Source organism: Pteropus vampyrus, unplaced genomic scaffold, assembly GCF_000151845.1.
Source record: "Pteropus vampyrus isolate Shadow unplaced genomic scaffold, Pvam_2.0 Scaffold286, whole genome shotgun sequence".
Taxonomy (NCBI): Eukaryota; Metazoa; Chordata; class Mammalia; order Chiroptera; family Pteropodidae; genus Pteropus; species Pteropus vampyrus.
The window spans coordinates 1,123,073-1,140,346 of record NW_011889067.1 but is presented as its reverse complement, the minus strand read 5'-3'; the positions used below and the strand labels follow the sequence as shown (position 1 = coordinate 1,140,346).

Genomic DNA, 17,274 nt, shown 5'->3' with positions numbered 1-17,274 from the left:
GGAGCGTCTGTCAGAGACAAACAAGATACGGAGCGTCTGCTGATCCTAGAAGAGGCGGGTGGGAGGCCCGCGGGTCATCAAGGGACATGGCGCAAAGCGGCAGGCACAGCCACGCCGAGGAGGAGATGGCGGGCCCAAAGGGCTGTGGGCGGCACATCAAGGATGACCAGCATGGGCCAGTCACTACGTCTGCAACTAAGGTTTTAAAAAAAGTGTATCTGGAGGAGTCAAAAAGCACATGGGTGCCACGTAACCACCTTTCTCATTCACATCACAATGTGTTCACTACCGTGTTGGCACGTCTGTTCTACCAGCCACGAATCTGTCAATTAACCTCCAATTTCTTTTTTACCATTTCCTCAGTGTTTTCTTGAGGCTTTGTCAAATTCCTGTGTCAAAGTCAGGAATTATTTCTATAGCACTCCCCTCATCTAATAAGCCTGTCAAAAAAGAAAGTGGCATGACGACACACACTGGCTACTAATTAACTCCACTTCTTTGGGTGCTCAGAGTCCATGCTCGTCATCTGCTCTAATCTGAACCAGGTCCGATCGCCCTACCATTCACTAGCAGCAATGTCCACCGGCTGCACATCTAGTGCGTGCCAGACACCGTCAGAAGCGCTTTAGGTAAATAATCTTCACTGAACCTAAAAGGTGGGTATCATCACCCCATCTTAACAGAAGGAAACCAAGGCTCCAAGGGCAAGCGTTTGTGTAACAGCTGGTGAGTGACAGAGTGGGACCCGATTCTTTTTCATTCCAAGCTTTACTTCTGTAATGCACCATTGTTAGTGACCTTTTTATTTTAACACCCAGGACTACATCTTCCTGTCTTCATTTTCTTGATACCTCTCCTTCGTTCAAGTTTAAGACCATCAACTACAGATCAGCTACCTCACCTAGCAGAGGGAAGTGCCTTGGGACCCAAATCATCCAGGTCTTAAGACTCCTCTAGGGCCTGGCTGCTGTAGGAACTCATTAAAAATGCATCTTGGGCCCCATTCCAGACCTGAATCAGAATCTGCATTTTAACACAATCCTCAGAAGGTCTGTGTGCACATTAAAGTTTGAGAAGCGCTAATCTAGAAAAACCTGAGGCTTGCTACTTGAAGCTTCTAATCAGTTCCCTTTACCACACCCCAAAAACCTTTCATGTGTAATTATTTCCCTTGACTTAAAAACTGTAGGTTATTTCAGTATAGCTCTTACAGTGCAGCAGCAACTAATACGCAAGGGAAGAAAAGAGACCGAGGTGGCTATGTAGGACATTTCCCAGAGAGTCTGATCTCTGAAAAGACTGGGCAGAGAGGGAGCGAGACAGGGTCACGAGGAACAAATAATGGATATAAAAGAGAGTAGCATGGACTGTGATAACAGTTTCAGGAAAGTGATGGCCAGAATGAGCCGGACATTGCGAAAAACATTCAAGGCAGCTGAGGAACTCTGCGCTCACAGGGAGCAAAGGGAGCGTGGGCCTGCTGCTTAGGACAGACGCCTGTGTACAGAGAAGGGAGAGAAGACGCAGGGAAGGGTACTGACAAAGTCAGAATACGAACAACAGTTCAGAGACAGCCTCGTAGTGATTTTAAATTGACGGAAATGATAACTCTTTTGTGATGTATGTATGAATGAGAAATATTCTATTCTTCACGGTTCATAAATTATATATATAAGACAAACATGTAGAGGGAACAAGCAAATGATACAGCAAAGGAGGTGATCTCAACACTAGGAGAATCTGAATAAAAGGATACAAGTATTCTCTGCACAGTTTTTATTTTATATTTGTAACTTCTGTAAATTTAAAATTATTTCCAAACAAAAAGATTTTTTTAATGAAGGAAGGAAAACTAGTCAACTCCCATCTGACTTTCTTTGCCTCTTTGGAGGCGACTGATCTAACCAGAGCATAATAAGGACTAGAATCCCACGTGGGAAAAAAATGGTAATTGAGTGCTTTTGGAGTCTCTGCCTAGAAGAAATAATCTCCTTTTGATCAAGCTCTTGAAGTATATTTGTACAGATATCTGGAGGCACATGTTCTGCCTTCTCCACCAAGGGTACTGACAACATCCTGACACCTGGCAGAAAGGAGGGGATCAGTGTCTGCTGGGTGTACTGAAAGCGGGGGACTACCCCACGCCTCGGGCCAGGATGCCCACTGAGGCTGCACCCTTTCTATCAAGGCTGACCAATTTAAGAACACAGATGCAACTCAGAAAAACCTTAGTGCATCCCTACACAGCCCGTCACCAAAATAGGTTGAGAGAAGTACAGTTACTAGCCACATACATTTGTGACCATACTCCTTCCATTAGTTTCAAATACTGTCTTCAAAGATGACTAAGCACATATAGATACAGGATGCAGAGTCCCCCTCCCTTCACCAATCCTCCCCAGAATCTGCTGGGACTCTCGCTGCCACTGATATCGCTCCTACGTTCAAGTACAGAGAGGAGACTAGACAGAGCCTCACTGAACACTCTTTCAACCGCACAGGCAAAAAAGGAAAAGAGCTTGGGTTGGTGGCCTACAAAGGGGCGATGCCATCCGGCAAAGACATAAGATCAGGGATCAGGGTGCCTGAGAATTAACACAACTGAATCACATCAGCATGTCTGTGGGACAATTACCTGCAAACGTTACATTGGAAGGGGCTAGAGACATGGCAGGACTGTGGCTAGAAGAGAGACGGAGGACAAGGAGACCCAGTATTTTCCAGGTGGTTTGATTTTCCAGGTGGTTTGATATTTCCTTTACCCCACAGAAGCCAAGTTTCTGGAAACTGTCGACTCTGATCAAATGCCCCAGAGTGACCGTCCCTCTATAGGCCAATCTCATACAGGGCCTAGCCAGGCGGTTCTTTGAGCACGTACAGATCAAAGTAAGAAAAGCAGCAGAGACACCGGCCTCTTGGGGAAGGTAGGACCATACTTCAAGAAATGGAACCTGTCTTGCTCCCAGCTTAGCCCACGAAACCACGCTTGCCCTAAGTAAGGGTCCACCCACCGGGACCAGGAGAGGAGGAGCAAAGCAGCTAGGACGACGCCCCTCCTCCTAACTCGAAGGCATGGCCACCTGCTGGAAGGGCACTCTCTCTACGCCACAGGACCTGAAATCCTGCGGAAGTGACGGGTCCCTGTGCTGCAGGCCAGTGACTTATCTCAAACTCTGCTCCCCTGCACAGGGCACAGAGCTGCATCAAGGCCAGATGTCAAGTATAAACCTAAGGCTTAAGGGCGGGGCGGGGAGGGGGGGGCGGCCAGCTCTAGCCCTGGTGGCCAAATGTACATCTTCCAAAAGTGACTAAGAACAGTGTGCTCTTCCTGGAGCAGAGACACCCGTCCCCACTCGCATGCTGGCAGGAATCAGCATCAACTACAGACAGCTCTCAGGGAAGTCACAGGGAGGAGAGGGCCTGGCAGAAGGTCCCAGCTCATTAACGCTACTCAGAGGGCACAAGAGACCAAATCAGCAGTAATATTTTTAGACCGATTGTTAACTTTCTCCACTTTCACCCTCCTATGCCAGCTCCTGTGGGTTTTACAGCTGAGTCACCGTTTGAATTTCCTGAAGCCTTCCTTGCTCGAGTACAAAGGCACCCAGAGTCTGACGGTGGCATCAGCAATGGAGGAAAGAGCTTCGCACTACATGCTGGCATTGGAGACACTGACCTTGAGCTCAGCTCGACAGAGACTAGGCCCAGGAGACCACCGTCACATGCTTGTCATCCAGTGGAGCAGTCACAGGAAAAAGTCAGACCAGGGCTTTTATTCCTAGCCTGAGATACAATGCCACATACCTGGAGCCTGTCTTCCCTATCCCAACCCTTGGTTCTAGGTTGTCTGTTCAAAATCTGTCTGAAAGCATAGAGGTAGGAAGGGGGAGGGCAGCACTCATTCCAGGACCCAACCTGAACTCTACACCACACCCAGCTCAGAGGTGATCTTCTGAGCCCGAACTCCCTCCACAGACTGTGGATCCTACAGGTCCAAGACAGTATCCAACACAGCTTCCCTCTCCCGCAATCGTGATCACTGGACAGGAGTCGCTGAAGAGACGACATGCCCACGTCCCTGCACACGCACTGTCCCTGCACTCGACCACCTCAACTTGTTTTTCTGCTAGGAGGTGCCCCGTTGTCACACTGTATCCCAGGCTTCCTCTCTGCGTGGAAAGCAACTCAACAGACAATCTGACTCCATGACAGAATTCATGCACCAGTGACAAAAACTTTCTGTAAATGCATCATCCTGTCCTGAAAGCTACTGGGGCTCAGAGATACTGATTTCTGAAGATTCTGTCCATCCAGCTGGTCGACATGAGGAGGAAGAATGGGAGAGACCTTGTCCCAACACCCAGGATTAACACACTGGCTCAGCACTCAGCACCCGTTTAGTGAGCGCTGGTCAGAAGTCCATGACAGGCTTAAATGCAGTGGTGGACAGCTAGACAGCTGAGGGAGAGCTGCTGGAGACCTCGGGCCTGGAAAGTCCACGTCATACAGAGAAGGAACCCAACGTTATTTTGGATACTGTCCCAGAAAGGTTGTTTGGAGGTACAGCAACAGCAGAAGCAAAATTCTCCTCTCGCCCCAGGTTGATCTAGTCTGCTGACCAATGAGGAGCCTGCAAGTGACACGGTATGGGGACACAGCATTCACTGAGCCACATTGAGGGCAGAAACTTAAGAGAGTGAACACCTGCGAATCCCCAAGGAGCTTCTACAGGAAGAGTGGAGGAAACAGGATGCATCCTCCAGCACCCGACGCTGAGCACATGGTCTGCCCCCTGGGCTTCTGCACAAGGCACCATTAGGAGGCCTTGTTTCCAGATCCCCCAAAGAGATGCTTGGTCACCCCTGTCATGCTGAGTTATGCTGCATGCAAAAGAGCTAGCTGGGGAAAGGCAGGAAGGCAATCCTGTGGACTGAGCTGAGACTCAGAACCGTCAGTCGTGTGCCCTGCCCCTCGGGGACCTCACGAGGGAACACGTCAGCTCTGGCTGGACAGCCCGGAGTGGTACGCAGCGACCTTACCGTTAAGTGCTCATGGTCAACACGCTAAGGTTCTGCTCACAGAAACACAGGTGTCACAGAAAGCAGAGGTCTAGAACCAGAGACCTGGGCTGGAATTCTGGTAGTTGTGTTGCTTTTTGGCACTTGGCAACCTCATCTTTCAGATAGGAACAGTAATAGTGCCCACTGCATGGGCCTGCACAAGCATTAAAATCACGTGGTGGATGTAGTGCAGGAAGCGGTTGACAACGCTGGTCATTAGGGACTGTGCCCCACCCCAGGACACTGAGGATGGCTTCCACAGCCCTGCTGTTCCACTGTAGGACTTCGGACACTGCAAGGGGGACAGAGGTGGCCTTGAGCACATGCCACCGGGTCTCAGGGAGGCAGGTCTAGGAGGGAGGGAGGGGCACACACAGTGCTACACCCAGCCCCCGCTGACCTTGCAGGCTCGACTCAGACACAGATCCTACCCTCGGGCCTTCCGGGAGGCCGCTGAGGCCAATGACATCCACACAGCAGAAGAACCGCAGCGCCTGGAGAAAGGCCCCTGTGTTCCATCTCATGCTGAGAACCCAGCGAAAGGTTGTCCCGGTGCAAAAAATCCCATTGCAGCAACGATCACGTTGCGTTTGGCACCTTCTCATCTGTTTTCCCTTAATGGTCACAGGGATTTTCAAGGGCAACGATTTTACTCAACGAGGTTATCCCAGTGCCTAACATACTGCCTGGCACACAGCTAGTGCTCAATGTCTGTTGAATGAATTCAGTCAAGATTTTTCAGTTGAGAGTCCTGCTATCTTCGACCTGCCCCCGACACTGCCGAATACGTAGGACGGTAGAAGCAGCTCAGATGTGAAGCCGTAGCTGCCTGGAGCAACAGCTCGCCCAGCAGAGCCCGAGGAACAAGCCTGCAGCCTGCGCTGGATGCAGAGACAGCAGGGCACCAGGCTGTCTGCAAGGAAGACCCCAGAGCTGCTGAAATACCTCCCTGCTCCCCGCCCTGGAAGAAACGGAGCTAGCTGGTCTTCAGATGGGAAGGATGTGTAGGCACAGAAATGTGGGCTGCATGTTCCCGCACTGCTGGCAAGGGTGCCCGTTCTGGCACTGCAGCTGGCGGTGGGAGGGCCACATCCCACTCCACAAGGCGGCACCCTCATGTTGGCTTTTCAAGAAGGCCCAGAAGTCAGAGAGAGAAAGATGGCCACCACCACAGCTCCAAAACCCCAGGACAACATGGGGATTAGGGAAGGGTGTTTCTTCAACCCTCAGAGAGAAAGACATACCCACACTAACCCTACCCACAGCCAGATCGTGCCACTGGGGCCTCCCTCTGGTCCCTGTGAATGCTAGGGTCACAGACTGCAGTCCCTCGCTGATCCACGGAATCATGTGATGTTTATCACTACAGTGCCTGAGATGGAAGGTGAAGTAAATCCATGCCCACTGAGAGATAGACAGCTACAAGCACAGGGCTCTCAGGTGGGGACACTGGGGACATTATGGCTGGACCCAAGCTTTTTTTTTAAATTAAACTATAGTTGACATATGTTATATTAATTTCAGGTGTACAACATAGTGATTCTGCATTTACATACCTTACGACGTGATCACCGTGATACATCTAATAACCATCTGTCTCCATACGAAGTTGTTAGAATACTAACTATATTCCCTGTACTTTACACCCCCGTGACTTATTTTATAACTGGAAGTCTGCACCTCATTCCCTTTCCCCTTTTTCACCCATTCCCAACTCCCACCTCCCAAACCATTAGTTTGCTCTCTGTATCTATGAGTCTGTTTCTGCTTTATTTTGTTTTAGATCTTGCATATAAGTGAAATCATACAGTATTTGTCTTTCTCTGTCCGACTTATTTCACTTAGCATGAGACCCTCTAGGTCCATCCTCGTGGTCGCAAATGGCAGGATTTCATTCTTTTTTATTGCTGACTAAATAGCCCAAGCTATCTTTTACAGCCTATTTGCACAGTAACTTCCAGGCCAAGCTCAGCAAGCTCCGAGATGGCCCCCGTACGTCTGTGCTGTGACGCGTTTCAGGACCCTCACCCTCGGGACTACAACACACCAGAGCCAGAGAGCAGCCACACCCGGCCTGCCACCTGTGACAGACAAGGCCCTGGCCAGACGCTGAGCCCAGACTGCTGCCGACCTCCTGGGGGAGCTCAGATACTGTGGGGCAGAGGGCAAGGTCAGCTTTACAGCCTACCCAGGTTGGCTTCAAAAGAACCACATAAAAGAAGTGACCATGGCTTCCAAGCCAAGGTCTCCAGGCGCAGGGTGCCAGACAGTATACCACACTTCCTTGCCCCCAGGGGAAGGGGGCAGTTACCAACCTTTCTAGAAAACCTAAGTCAGCTCAAGGCCAGTACTTCGAGAGGTTCTACCATAACCTAGAGGTAGTTACTTAAGGCAAAACTCTTTCCCACCTATCACAAGTTAAAAAAAAAAAACAAAATAAAAACAAACAAACAAAAAAAACCCAAAACAACCCCAAACCACTACCCCCAATCAAATCAGATTTTACCAAAACAACTGGGCACTAAATGCCAGCAGACACAACAGTCCCAGGCTCTGCAAAGCATTCTAAAAAAAGACCTGCGCCAAACAGGGTGGCGGCCAGAGAAATCAGCAAGACGGTACCTTGCTGCCATGACTGCCAGATCCTGGAGCGGGGGAGGCGAGGGAAGGGTGGCAGCTCAGTGACTCCCGCTGCCAGCACCAACTGCAAATGGCTGTCCCCCCCACCCAACCTTTCCATCCTCCTAAGTAGCTGCTGCCAATATTCTTGTTACTAAAATATAATTTAACATAAAGTAAAATATGTAAATTATAAGTATCCCTGTAGTGTTTCTTAAGTTCATATTTCTTCCTGAACACTCCAAGACTTGCATTTGGCCAACCCTCCCCTTTGTACCACAAGAGGGAAATAAACGGGCAGTGGGAAGGTCTGAGCAGAAGCAGTTCAAGGGGTGGCCAAGAAGCCTCTTTAATTTGTCCCCATCGAATCCTTCCAAGTGACAAGGGATCCTAAAGAGGAGTGGCTCTTCCACTTGGATACCCTTAACACAAAGAAAGAAAAAAAGCCTCGGCAGGCGAGTTACTCCACCCCGCCTACCCTGCCTACCCCGTTCCGGGATCAATGCTCTTAACCTGTATAAAGCCAATTCCGATATCCCAGGATTACCCAGCCTCACTGGACGCTGAAATTCTTCGCTTGCCATGACTCGAGGACCACCCATCCTTCAAACATAGCTCCCTAGTCTTAAAAGCCACTGAGAAATAGAATCTGGACGTCCAGTAATCAGCCCCTGAGGTCCCCTCCCCCGCTCAAAAGTGTTTTGCTTCATCATCTCTGAGACAGGCCAGGGCACTAGGGGGTTTATCTGGATCTTTTCGGCATACAGCTGTCACCTTGGGGACCTTTCCCAGGGCCACCTCAGGTGCAGACTAACAACTCCAGGGAATCTGTCAGGGTAAGTGGAGAAGCCGTGCCTGCCTTTATGAGCAACCATCTGTCCTGCACACTCACAGCCAGCAGCATCTCCATCTCTTGCAAAAAAAGCTCCATGTTGTGGAGGGGGGGGATGCAAAGGGGAACAGAACAACTGTTGCTGTGGATATCTTCACTGGCCACCCCATGCGCCCCCTCCCCTAGCCAGCTCATTTTCTGGCACCCACCTGAGTGTGTGCTGCTCTGGGCTGAGGCATCTGAGTCCTGGGTGCTCCAGGGTCGGTCCCAGCCTGTGAGACTGAGGGACTGCAGGCCAAGGCACAAGTCATTTGCATCTGGGAGGCCACGGGGAGAATCTTGCGCAGAGGTGGGGAAAAGCATCCTGCTTGGAACTGTTTCTTCAGAGTCCGGGAAGTCTGCTTTGGACAGGAGGACAGCAAAACCTCAGAGTTAAGGGCTGCTTGCCCCAGTATAATCAACAATAAATAATAACAGTTTCCCCAGGCTTAAGGACCAGTCATCCAAGTGGGCTGCACGTTGCAGCCGCTGCCTCTGCACTTTTGGGGGCGTCAGAACAGCAGCGGTTGCCATGCAGCCCCCTCCCCACACACACACCCCTATCCCGTCTGCATTACAGACTGGGCCAGCATGTGATCAGGCTGCTGATGCTTCCCGCTGCCAGTGACATCAGCCGGCTGAGCCGTGCAATAGAGAGCGGCATCATCCTTCACAGATCGGGGGAGGAGCAGAAGGGGACGACAGGGAGGAGACTTGCCTCCCAGGGAAGAGACGGAACAACAGCTACTCAGAACAGCCTGGGTGCAGTGCCGGTAAGTCAGGGTTGCGAGACAGCGCCCTCCGGTCCCCGGCAATGGTGGCCAGGCGGCCCTCAGGCACGACGGAAGTCCTCTCCGCCGACAGCAGAGCCAAAGCAGCGACTGCCTGCTGGTGTAGCTCTGCCCTCCTGCCCCTCCCGTTCCCTCCCTCTGCTCTCCACCCCCAAACCCAAAAACACTCTAGTCCTGGACTCTCTCCAGCTGCTTGCTCAAGCCCTGGTTTTGCAGCCCAGTGCAAAGCTCCACAACCCTGCTGGCAAAAATCTATGTGCTCCAAGTGGCCCCTGACACAGCAGTGTCCCCCACTGAGGAACAGGACAACCTTCAGAAAAACACTGCATGCTTGGACCCTGGAGACAATGCCCAGTGCCCCAAGCTCATCTGGAGCAGCTTACCACAGAGAAAAGGGGTCCACTAGGCTGCGGGATGGGGCGTTGCCAGGATGCCCTAGGCGTGGCCCACAACCTGCATGCCGAGTCAGATCAGCCCTGACTAGGAAAATCAGTTCCTGGGTTCCCTCACTCCAAAAGGATGAGCATTAGTAGTCGTGAGCAGATATATAAGGTCCAGCACCTCCCTCCCTCCTACAACTGTAGGCACAGATGGACAGACACTGTGCCTGACAAACCACAACACGAGGAACAGTCTCAGAAGTCGCCTTATGCCTCGTAGAAGCCCTGTTGTCAAGACTCTTCCCCATGCCCTTCCAGGAGCCTCAGAGCCCTGCTGCCAGCCGTGAGGTCGCTGATGCCTTTAGTGGCCTGCACCCTCTCTCTCACGGGTGTAGCCAGGACCATGGCCTTATTTCTGCGACCACTCAGCTCCAGCAATAAAGGCCAACTTTGCCCGGAGTTTCTGGAACCTCCATCTCCTCTTTGCCAGCATCTTCTCCTGTGTCAGTGCTCAATGCGTTTCCAACATGACCCTCAAAAGGAGGGAGAGTGAAGATCCCAGCCCCCGCAGGCGGCTGCTCCCTGCCCCTAGCCCGCTCCAGCTGGCAGCACTCCACCCCGTTCCCCCATTTACAGAAGAAATAACCAGACATGGGAAGCAAGCCCACCTGGGACCACCCATGACAGGGTCCAAGGGGGCAGAGGAAGGGCGAACACTGTCAGCCACCGGAGTGCTGGCCAGCGCCTCCTGCAGCACCCTGTCCACGGGCACTCGGCTTTGGTCTAGAGGAACGGCCAGTCTGTGGGAGGGACTCCTCTCTTGGAGGATTTTTAGAGCTTTGCTGCTGTGTCATCTATCCACGTTATTCTTGTCTGGCTGTAGATAGTCTGCGTGCTCCCTGTCTGTGTCTGTCAAAACCTCGTTCACCGTTCACCATTCACCGTCACACAGGCTGGGCAAAAACTCCCCAGGCGGGGGCCACCCCCACCCCAGCCCACTCCCTCCTGCTCTCTCCATCCACCCTCCCCACAAACCGAGGGCATATGTTTAAAATAGTCTGTATGTATTCATTACAAACCATAATGCTTCTTTTAAAAACATCCACGTTTAAGTACCCAATCCCCCTAAACTATCTATATAGTCCCTTCCACCCCAATGTGAGGGCAAACATTTCTACCCTCCCCTCTAAAATCAGAGCACCTGTGTATATGGTGACCCCCATGCCCCAGGCACAGAAAACCTAACCATGGACTACACTCCTGCTGCTCAAAGCAGGTGGGGCAGGCCGGGAGAGCAGCACACATCTCTACAACTAGCACCACCACCTTCCCACCCAGACCTGACAGACAGCACGCCCGAGCAGCAGGTCTGCTTAAGGATATTGAGGAACGAATGGCTACAAGCTTCCAGGAGCTTAGAGATCTAACTGCAGCATTGCTCTGTCTTCACTCCCAGAGGCCTCACTACAGACACCACCTGACCCTCGTCCACTCTCCCTCCCACTGCTTCTTCCAGATGAAGGCTTTCGCTCTCATTGCAGGACTCCTTCACTACAGTCGCAGATGAAGGCGGCCACAGCCCTTAAACCCTTGGTGTGGCAGGCTGGGAAAGTGAACGAGCCTGCAGGTCTGAAAGGCCTTGCTCTGCTGCCCTTTCTGAGCATCTTTTCACCTGCAAAGGGGCAGGTGCAGCTACCTCTCAGTGTTCTGTGAGGACTGCACGGAGTGCTTGCCACAGTGTCCGGCATGGAGTACTTCTTCAGTGTTTTATTTTCAGTAGGGTGACCATATAATTGATCATCCAAACCAAGACATTTCTGAGAGAGAAAGGGGACAAATATTGATAATCAGAGCAGGACAGCAGTCTAAACAGAGATCATCCTGGTAAGAGGTAGGCACCATCCCTCCTCCTGCAGCCATGTGTGTCCAGAAACATTTCACTCAAAATGTCTCCTTTCTAATGGCTTTCTGACCCCATCTCTCCAAAGCTACCCAATCTGCTCCACTGCTTTATATTGGAAGAAAGTCTGGGAAATAAACTGTCAACAGAGGCTAACATGCAGTGAATTCCAAGATCTGAAACGCAAAGGCTGATTTTAATGAGCAAAAGCTTACCTTTCCTTCTCAAACTCACATCTAATGCTAGACAGGAACTTAGCCCTTTCTATTGGAGAGTATCTTTAAAATCTTTTGCCAAGTACCAAGTAGATACCAGAAGCTATCTTAGTAACCAGCACAAGATGAAGTGATCATTCTCATTCTAAGGCATCTATTTGAACAATGCCTCAGCTTAAATGCTTTCCCCTATAAGTGTCTCTTATCAATACCTATACAAAGTTTCTGACTTAAGTTCCTTAATTTGGTTCAAAATTTTAATATCATTTCCCTTCTAAAGCATCAGTTTTCTTCTTTATAGTAATCTGCCAAACTTCTTAACAGAACAATTCAGGGAAATAAGTAAACTGATCCATGGTTCAAAGTTTGCCATAGGCTACAATAAAAGCCTCCCCAGGGGGGACTCCAAACTCTGAGGTGAGCCAGGAACTCTAACTCCAGGGCTCAGCGAGGTCGCCTCCACCCTGACCTCCTGCATCCTCAGCACAAGGATCTGTCTGTCTTCTGATGACTCCTCTGCTAGCAAACTTAGCACACAATTGCTCAGAGTCCTCTGCATCTATGTTCTTGAGCATCTGGCAAATAGGGGAAGACAAGAATGGTGCCTTGTGGCCCCACTTGTGAAGCCTTTAGGGCAAACCCCATTGTAAAAGGTAGGCGGTGACTGCAAGAAGTCAATGAGGACGACCCTGGGAGAACTGAGCAGATGTGTCATGAGTTTTGAGGTGGTAACAGAGGAGAAAGTAAACAAGGTGTGCCTGGGCCAGCCACGCCAGGAAGAGCTGAGGCTGGAAGAACAAACCGATGCTCAGGCTCATGGCAAGGAATTTCTATAAACTCTTAAACAGGAAATACTGTGGTAGAGGCCCAAGATGGACCAGAGATCAGAACTAGGGAGGCCAGAAATGAGAGGAAGAGGAACAGTGGAGAAGGGAAGAGGAGGAGTTGGGAAGCGGGAAAATATGCTGAATGACACAGTAGACTACAAAGCTGCATCTATACCATAATTATAACTGTGAAAATTCTGTGTTTTGATGGGCAATGCTGGTAATGGAACATAGGAAAATACAGCTACGTGTGAGGCTAGCAGGCTCTGACTTTCCTTTCCTTTAGTTACTGCACAAACACAACAATACAAAATCTGTCCTCTGCTTTCTTTTCCTCTTTAGACTTCAAATAAGTACACAATTGTAAGATGTACAGCAGCCACACGTGGGCTCTTTTACAAAATCTTGACTTCATCCCGAAATTCCAGTCCCTGGGAATAACAGATAGGACATTGAGTCATTTGTCCCCATTAGATTCTTTCAAATGACAGACTGACTTTATAGTCAGCTGAGACTACTCATCGATTTATGATTCTTAAAGTTTTAACAAGCCCATAAAGTAGCATTTCTAAGACTGTATTTCTAAAAATACTATTTGGAAGACTATTTTTTCCCCCCAAACAAAAAAAGATGATTCTGAAAATCCATTTTGGCAACTTACAGAGCAAACATGCAAGAAGTCAGACATCTGCCAAGGTCGTTTCAGCTGCCCTGTTTGCACTGTGGTCCCGGATGCCAGAGAGGCTGCAGCTTCTCCAGGGCAGTGCGTCTCCAGCCCTAACCGGCAGGAGGATGAGCCTAGAGTCTTCACAACACCGATTCTGATTCAGCAGATCTGGGGCAGGCCCCAGAATCTGCATTTCTAACGAACTCCCAAGTGACCTTGAGGCTACTGGTCTGCAGACCACACTTGGAACATAAGTTCAAAATGGCTCTTTTACCCGAGGTTCTCTCTTCCAGGTAATTCACCCCATTCCTACCCAACACCTCTTTCTTCATGGTGTTCATTTTCCTAAACAAGTACCTTCAACGGTTCCTGTTGCCTCTCAGATCAAAGCCGATGCCCAGGCCCCGGCTTACTTATTAACTGCCTCTTACCTACTCACCCAACATAAAAGGCTGAGCTCTCCCCCAAGCTCACACACTGGGGAACAACCTGCTGCTAATCTGTATGCTAATTAGTGCGACAGTGGTTCAGGTGAGGGAGTGCAGGATGGCGAGGATGCTCAAGGAAATTTTCCTTATAATTTTAGTTATACGTTAAAAATCGCATTACGGATCAAGATGTAAGAGAGAACATTAGGTTTACTTTTTACTTCCCACCATAAAAGTATGATCCTTAGATTATTTTAGTCTTGACGGCTTTTAATAATTTTCAAATGAATTCTGTAAATTATTTCAAAGTGATTCCTATAGTATTTCTTAAATATTACAAACGTTTAGATTTTACAATGTCATACACCAAGTTCACGTACTGGAAGGGTCAATATCGTTAAAAAGTTAATTCCCACCAAATTGCTCTACACAGCCAATGCAACCTCAGTTAGACAGTTGGCCTTCAAGCAAATTAGTGGGGGAAAAATGGTACTGGAACAATCAAACAGCCATATGGGAGAAAAAAGTCAGCCTCGACCCCCTACCTCCCACCATACAGGAACATTAATTTAACATGGATCAGAAAGACCTGTGAGTGAAGGTTAAAACTATAAAGCTTCTCTACGAAAACAGACTGTCTTTGTGACGTGGGGTAGGGGAGTGCCAAGGTTTCCTATGGAGGACACAGAAAACAATGATCACTAAGGAAAAAGTCTGATAAACTGAACTTAATCAAAATTAAAAACTTCTGTTCATCAGGACACATTAAGATCCCAGGTAAGCTATAAAACGGAAGACCATATATGAGACCGTATCTGACAAATGGCTAGTACCTAGAGTATATAGGAAACCTTAAAAGTTAAAAAAAAACAAAAATTTTTAAAGGGCACAAAATCTTGAAAAGGCATTTCACAAAGATATATAACTGGCCAATAAGCACTTGAAAAAGTGCTCAACATCATTAATCATTAAAGTAACTCAAATTAAACCAAAATGAGATACTACCACCACCTACCAACCAGACTGCTAAAATTAAGAAAACTGCTTCACACTTTGTCAACGCTTGGTGTTGTTGATCAGAACCCTCACCCACTAATGTATGACAGTACCATCACTTCTGAAAAAGGTCTGCCAATTTCTTATACAATTAAACATACACTATACTATGCTATGACCCAGCAAATCTACTCCCAGGTATTCTTCAAAAAGACCTGTCCATGAGTAGTGACAGCACAGCGGGTCCTCAAAAAACATTTTGTGCAATATCGTTTTGTTATATTGTTCATGAGAAAAAAAAAAACAATCGATTTCCGGCAGGGCCCCGTCCGCGTGGAGTGTGCACGTTCTCCTGTCTGTGACGGTTTTCTCTGGGCGCTCTGGCCTCCCCACGCCCCAAATATGTGCACACGAGATGAATCGTGTCCCTCCACTGCCCCTGAGGGAGCGGATGGGTGTGAGTGGCCCTGCCATGGGAGGGCGTCCTGTCCAGGGTCAGGCTCCAGCCATCCTTGACCTTGAACTGGAATAAGCAGGTTGGAAAATCATCATCTTACTTGTGTTTAGTCATCTTTATGATATATGGATAGCTCACATTTATTTCTACATTTAACATTTGAAGTGTTTTGGGTCTTTATTTAGAAGTCTGGTGATGTTTTGGTGACTGAAATGCCGTAGGAACTTAACTCTTGCTTCTGTCAATTAGCCTCTGGTTCAACTGGTTTCATTCTACACCCTTTCACTTAAAGTCAGTTTCCAAGGACCTATCACTGGTGCTGAGGGCATACTACACAACTTTTCAATAATTGCCAAAACCTGGAAAGAGTTCAAGTGGCCATCAACAGGAAGATAAAATGTGGTATGTGACCATGCTGGAATATTAATTACTCAGCAATAAAAGGAATAAAGTATCAATACTTGCAACAACATGAATGAATCTCAAAATATTACAAGTGGAATAAGCCTTACATGAGACTGTATGTGTATATATACACCTATGTACACACACATGCACACACGTATGATTCCATTTCTTTGATGTTCCATAACAGGCAACACTAGTACATGGTGAGAAGAAGCAAGGTGGTTACCTCTCCAGGGGGTGGTGGTGGGTGCTGACTGGGACCAGGTATGAGGGAACTTTCTGAGGTGATGGTAATACACTCCATTGTGATGGGAGCTGGGTGTGTGCACTGATCAGAATGCCTTTAATGATACCTGTAGGATTTGTGCATTTCACTGTGTATAAGTCTTACCTCAAAAAATGTAAACAATGACTCAACATTAGCTAACAATATGCATGCTGAAGTATTTAGGGGTGAATTATATTCATGCCTACAACTTACTTTGAAATGAATTGTAAAAACAAGATGGATTCATAAATGGGTATGGGGATAAATAAATGGATTTGTGATAAAGCAAAAACAACAAAATGCTGATTGTAGAATCTAAGTGGTGGCTGTTACACGTGTCATTTTATAATTCATTCAGCTTTTCTGTATGCTTGAAAATGTTCATAATAAAATGCTGGGGGAAATGAAGTGAGACTTTTCTTACAAAAAGCAAGCCTGACTGAACTAACTGGTTTGACAATACAAACAGATTACATTAAGTTAATTTTATGGCTGACATTTTCCATAAGCAGAGCAAGTTAAAATCTACAGACCCATGTTTTGGCAAAACATACTTAAAACAAGTATGTTTTAAGGATAAAGAGCATTTTAAAATATTGTATTGGCAAAGGCATATTTTAAAATTGACAGTATTTTTAACTTTCTCAATTCCTCAGGTAAACTGAATTAAACAAGGAAAGAATGACATAATCAGTGGTCATCCGAATCTTCCTAAGGAATCTTGGTTACTTCCCAACAGACATTTGGTGACTAATAGCTAAGGTAACAAATCTTATCACAAAATGGATGGTTTCTAGCTCCTTCTTCTCAAAAAATATGAGAGTAAATGGAACTATCAGCAAGGAAATGACTAAAAGTAAGGATGGATGACTGATTTTTTAAAAATAGAACTCAAGAAGTTCAAACAATCGGGTAATACGCTCCAGCAACACCTTCATCTCTCATCTACTTATTTATGTGAACAAGTTTACTCAGCGCAGATCTATAAAAACAAACAATGGGAATATATTTGGTGTTAAAAATTCCAGCAATGAGTCATTTAATATTACACGAGTTTTTTTTAAAAGCCTCATTTATCTCATTAAGAAGCAATTCCAGTAAACAATGATTAAATAAAATTTTACAAAAATTTGTAACATTTAGATTGTCTTAAACAATGGTCCTAGTAATCAATGGCCACACAATCCAGAACGCATACAGCCTTTGAGTCTTAGGAAATAATTTAAAATTTCAATTTATATACTATTTCTATTGCAGAGAAGTATAATGTGATCCACAGAAGACTCAAGTGCAAAATATTATACTAGGATAAAATTCTGTGGGAGAAGTGTACTAGAAATATGAATTAAAAAAGACAAGGGATAATGAAAAATTTCCCAGTGTTGAA

At 47.5% G+C, this 17,274-nt stretch overlaps 1 protein-coding gene across 8 annotated transcripts in view; it reads right to left on the bottom strand.

Annotated features, from left to right (window-relative positions):
- CPEB1 (cytoplasmic polyadenylation element binding protein 1) overlaps positions 1-17,274 on the bottom strand; it is a 42,779-nt gene that overhangs the window by 15,311 nt on the left and 10,194 nt on the right. For 6 of the 8 annotated variants that reach the window (XM_023520967.1, XM_011376121.2, XM_023520966.1 and 3 more), the window contains exon 2: positions 8,721-8,909. In XM_023520967.1, the coding sequence (XP_023376735.1) occupies positions 8,721-8,874 (154 nt within the window). In that variant the 5' untranslated portion in view covers positions 8,875-8,909. Of the gene's footprint in view, positions 1-8,720; positions 8,913-17,274 lie in introns of all 8 variants that reach the window. The other 2 variants (XM_023520968.1, XM_023520962.1) reach the window with 1 other exon arrangement.